At 44.3% G+C, this 5,000-nt stretch overlaps 1 protein-coding gene across 1 annotated transcript in view; it reads right to left on the reverse strand.

Moving 5' to 3' along the window:
- Positions 1-5,000, reverse strand: part of pias1b (protein inhibitor of activated STAT, 1b) — a gene marked incomplete at its 5' end in the record, with an annotated part of 39,436 nt that overhangs the window by 20,614 nt on the left and 13,822 nt on the right. The window contains 2 exons of the mRNA XM_080847384.1: positions 1,484-1,823; positions 2,613-2,750. Of these exons, the coding sequence (XP_080703510.1) occupies positions 1,484-1,823; positions 2,613-2,750 (478 nt within the window). The remainder of the gene's footprint in view (positions 1-1,483; positions 1,824-2,612; positions 2,751-5,000) is intronic.

Below are 5,000 nucleotides of genomic sequence, written 5' to 3' on the forward strand. Positions count from 1 at the left end.
CAGTTAACCCAACAGGATATTACACCACAACATGTACTTACTCCCCAGCGGGGAGCTCACCGTCATGGTCGCTCGTTGTCACGCACAAAACAAACTGAAGCTATAAGAGGTCAAAGTACGGATGCAGTATCACTATGCCATTATTTATAGGTTTCTGTAGACTTTTAATATTAGTTTGTGATATTGTGATGTATCGTGGGATGTATCGTGGGATGTATCGTGGGATGTATCGTATCATGATTCACCATGATTTCCTCTACCTTCCTCTACCTCTCCTTATCTTTCCTCTTTGCCATCTCCTCGAACTAGTACTGAACTCGCACTCACAGTAGTTACATTCCTGCAATTTGTATTTCTTATGTAAAGTAGTATTTATTGTTACACTAGGTCTCTATTGCTCGTAGCATGATTGTTCTCTCCTTCGACGTCACTTTGGATAAAAGCATCTGCTAAATGACTAAATCATACAAAGTCTACATGCAAGGTACATTAAAGGCATTAAAGAAGTCCGGGATTCTGGCAAAAGGGTGTTATAAAGTGTTAAGTGATATTTGAGTCAAACAGCAAATCAAATGAAACCCCTCCCTGATCGTGTTGATTGGTTGATTATGGCTCGCTCCGAGCCCCGGTGTTTGTTTGCCATCTACAGCGCCAGGACGAGGCTTTTAGAATGTTTAGTTTTGAGACTACCTGTCCTAGGTTACATTAGATTGGCAGACACTACCTGTAAATAATAACGCATGAGTCTGGGTCCGTGTAAATAATAACAAATGAGTCTGGGTCACTGTAAATAATAACAAATGAGTCTGGGTCTCTGTAAATAATAACAAATGAGTCTGGGTCACTGTAAATAATAACGCATGAGTCTAGGTCCCTGTAGATGATAACACATGAGTCTGGGTCCCTATAAATAATAACGCATGAGTCTAGGTCCCTGTAGATGATAACAAATTAGTCTGGGTCCCTGTAAATAATAAGGCATGAGTCTGGGTCCCTGTAAATAATAATTCTGGGTCCCTTTAAATAATAACACGAGTCTGGGTCCCTGTAAATAATAATTCTGGGTCCCTTTAAATAATAACACGAGTCTGGGTCCCTGTAAATAATAAGTCTGGGTCCCTGTAAATAATAAGGCATGAGTCTGGGTCCCTGTAAATAATAAGTCTGGGTCCCTGTAAATAATAACACATGAGTCTGGGTCCCTGTAAATAATAAGTCTGGGTCCCTGTAAATAATAACACATGAGTCTGGGTCCCTGTAAATAATAACGCATTAGTCTGGGTCCCTGTAAATAATAACACATGAGTCTGGGTCCCTGTAAATAATAATTCTGGGTCCCTTTAAATAATAACACGAGTCTGGGTCCCTGTGCTCTCTGACTCAACCAGACTGGTGGGCTTGATGAGGTCGTCCAGCAGGTCGTGTGTGTGTGTGTGTGTGTGTGTGTGTGTGGGTGTGTGTGTGTGTGTGCCCTCTGACTCACCCAGACTGGTGGGCTTGATGAGGTCCTCCAGCAGGTCGTAGAAGGGCAGCCTCTGCATCTTGACGTCGGGGTGGAGAGGGTGCATGGCGGCGGACAGGTGCGGCAGGCCGCTGAGCTCGTGCTTGGGGCCCAGCAGGGAGACGGGCAGCAGGGGCGAGGGGGCGCCGTGCCCGTCGAAGGCCATCTGTGCCAGGCCGGGGGGCAGGGAGCCGGGGGCGGCCGCAGGGCTCGGCACGACGACGGTGGAGCCGGGGGCGAGTCGCACGCTGGGCAGCGCCAGGTCCACGGGCGACACCAGCTTGGAGGGGAAACGGCGGCGGTACAGCTCCTTGATCTTCACCTGGGCGACACACACACACACACACACACACACACACACACACACACACACACAGGGGGTAGAGAAGGCGTTTAGTAATCACAAGGTGTGAGTGTGTGTGTGTGTGTGTGTGTGTCTATAAACACAAGTTCACTTTTCACTAGTGTGCCTCAGGTCATCACATTATGCTACTGGGGCGACAGTGGTACAGGAGGTAGAGAAGTCGTTTAGCCGTTTAGTAATCACAAGGTCGCTAGTTCGATTCCCTGTCGAAGTGTCCTTGAGCAAGCCACTGAACCCCAAATTGCTCCTGATGTGCAGTGTGCCATCAGTGGAAATGTTAAATAAATGTGTATACATCCTTGTCAGTCGCTTTGGATAAAAGCGTATGCTAAATGACTAAATGACTAAATGTCCGCTAAATGACTAAATGTAATATAAATGACTTAATGTATTCGAAATGACTAAATGTAATCTAAATGACTAAATGTCCGCTAAATGACTAAATGTAAACTATTTGACTAAATGTATTCTAAATGACTTAATGTATTCTAAATGACTAAATGTAATATAAATGACTAAATGTAAACAAAATGACTAAATGTAATCTAAATGACTAAATGTATTCTAAATGACTAAATGTATTCTACATGACTAAATGTAAACAAAATGACTAAATGTATTCTAAATGACTAAATGTAATATAAATGACTAAATGTAAACAAAATGACTAAATGTAATCTAAATGACTAAATGTATTCTAAATGACTAAATGTAATCTACATGACTAAATGTAATCTACATGTTCACCTGCACCGCGGGGCTGCAGCCAGGCCTCAGGAGGTGCAGTGCCTTGGTGAGCAGCTCGTGTTTGCGTCCGTGTTTGTTGCGTCCCGCGTAGCTAAGTAGTACCTGCAACTCTGAAACTCGCAGGCTCATTACCATTTGCTGTTTGAGAGACAAAAGAGCTTTAGATGCATCATCTGCTAAGTGGCTAGCTACATACTAATGATAGAAGCATACAGTGATGCTCATATCAGGGCCATTAATGATACAAGTTGTTATGAAGCTGCTTAGCCTTAGGAACCACTGGTCATGTCAGCAGTGGTTGTTTTATCGTTAAAAAGTGTGTCTAATCATCAGACATTAAGCAATATTATAAAGTTGTTTAAATCTCTCTTCCTGTAGCTAATGCTAGCTAGCATTATATGCTTGTTAGTTTACCAGCTAACGTTAGCTGTAGTGTTAGGCCACATTCACCAGCCAACTGTCGTCACATGATCATACGCTGTTATGAAAATCTTGAAAAACATTCTCCTCCTAATGAATACATACTTGCCATTACAAGTAACGTTTTTTTCTGAATTCTCTGCAGTACATATAATATACCTTCTCTAAGCCTTAGGAAAAGGAAAACGTCAGTGTTTGACTTAGTGGCTAAATAAATACTAACATTAATGTTAGAAGCATACAGTGATATTCATGTCAAGGCCATTAATGATAAAAGCATACAGTGATGTTCATATCAGGGCCATTTCTGCTTTAAAAGTTGTTATGACGCTTCTTAGGAAAAAAGGAAAACGTCAGTGTGTGACACACACACACACATACACAAATCATCAGAATGTGACGCACACATACACCCAAATCATCAGTATGTGACACACACATACACACAAACACACAAATCCTGAGCAAACATGACCAGGCAAGCATCCCAAGAGCATGTTTACAGTGCAAACACAGCCTGTACCCACACAGACACACACACACACACACACACACACTCTTAAACAGGCAATTTATCACAGAAACATAAGTAGACACAACACTCCTACTGAATCTTTTTGCGGAAAACTCCGGAAGGATGACAATCATTTACCCCACTCACTTATTTCACACACACACACACACATAGAGGGACGGAGGGGGCGAGAGAGAGAGAGGATCCAGGGTTCACCCACAGCAAACGTTGAGTCACACACACACACACACACACACACACACACACCCTATGCAGGCTCACTGGTGAGATGAGTCCAAATGAGACGAGACAGACGGAGGTGAGATGAGACGAGACGAGGGGCAGAAAGTGCAGGCTCACTGACGACGAGGGCGGCCGCAGTAAGTGCGTGTGTGTGTGTGTGTGTGTGTGTGTGTGTGTGTGTGTGTGCAGCCTAGGGGCGGTTGTGGTTACAGTGATGACGGGTTTAGTCAGATCACAACAGCCAACCATGCGTCTTCAATTTCCACGGCGATGATTTATGTGCGAGAAGTTTATACGAGTGTGAGAAAAAGAAGCTCCTGGGGTTTGTCAGTTAGTGCTCATGCACACAGGCGTAAACACACACACACACACACACACAAACACACACACACACACACTACCGTTGGGTTTGAATAATTCTACACTATTTGCACGTCTACGTCCTCCAGAGACACGTCACACACACACACACTGACACACACACAGACTGACACACACACAGACACACACACACACACACACACACACAGACACACACACACACACACACACACACACGTAGACACGTCGTCCCGTTTCTTAGAAATGAATGCAGGTGAATAAGTGTCCTTGCCAAAACACACTTCACGGTTAGTGCCATGAAGGGAACAGAATCATCGCTTTGCGATACACTCCCTTAGAAATAATGTCCTGAGGCATTTCACACGGGTTTACACAGGTTCACACACACAACTGTGTTAAACTACTACTAGCCATAATCACAAGTACGTCTGATAACATTCTAGAACATTTTCCCATCCGTTTCGCTGACTCATGCGGAATTAGGCTAAGTAAAGACTGCGAGCGACAAAGTGATGAAAACACATTTTTTGATGAAAACACAACAACAACAGTGAGTTCCAGACAAACATTAACTGAGCAGGATCCCCTTGCAGTGGAACAACAAGGTCCTGTTTTGAGCATGGGGCCAACCGTAATAAACCTGAGCAGCCCGGCTCGGCCTGGCCAGAGACTCACAGAGGTGGACACATTTCCTGGAGCAAGCAGATGATGTCTACGAGATCCACTGTCAAAGGCAGCTTGGTACACAAGACACTGCCGAGAACACAGCCATGTCTCTGAGACACTGCCGACTCCGAGATTACAGCCATGTGTGTGAGACACTGCGGGGATTACTGCCATGTGTGTGAGACACTGCAGAGATTACAGCC

Source organism: Sprattus sprattus (genome assembly GCF_963457725.1).
Source record: "Sprattus sprattus genome assembly, chromosome: 11".
Taxonomy (NCBI): Eukaryota; Metazoa; Chordata; class Actinopteri; order Clupeiformes; family Clupeidae; genus Sprattus; species Sprattus sprattus.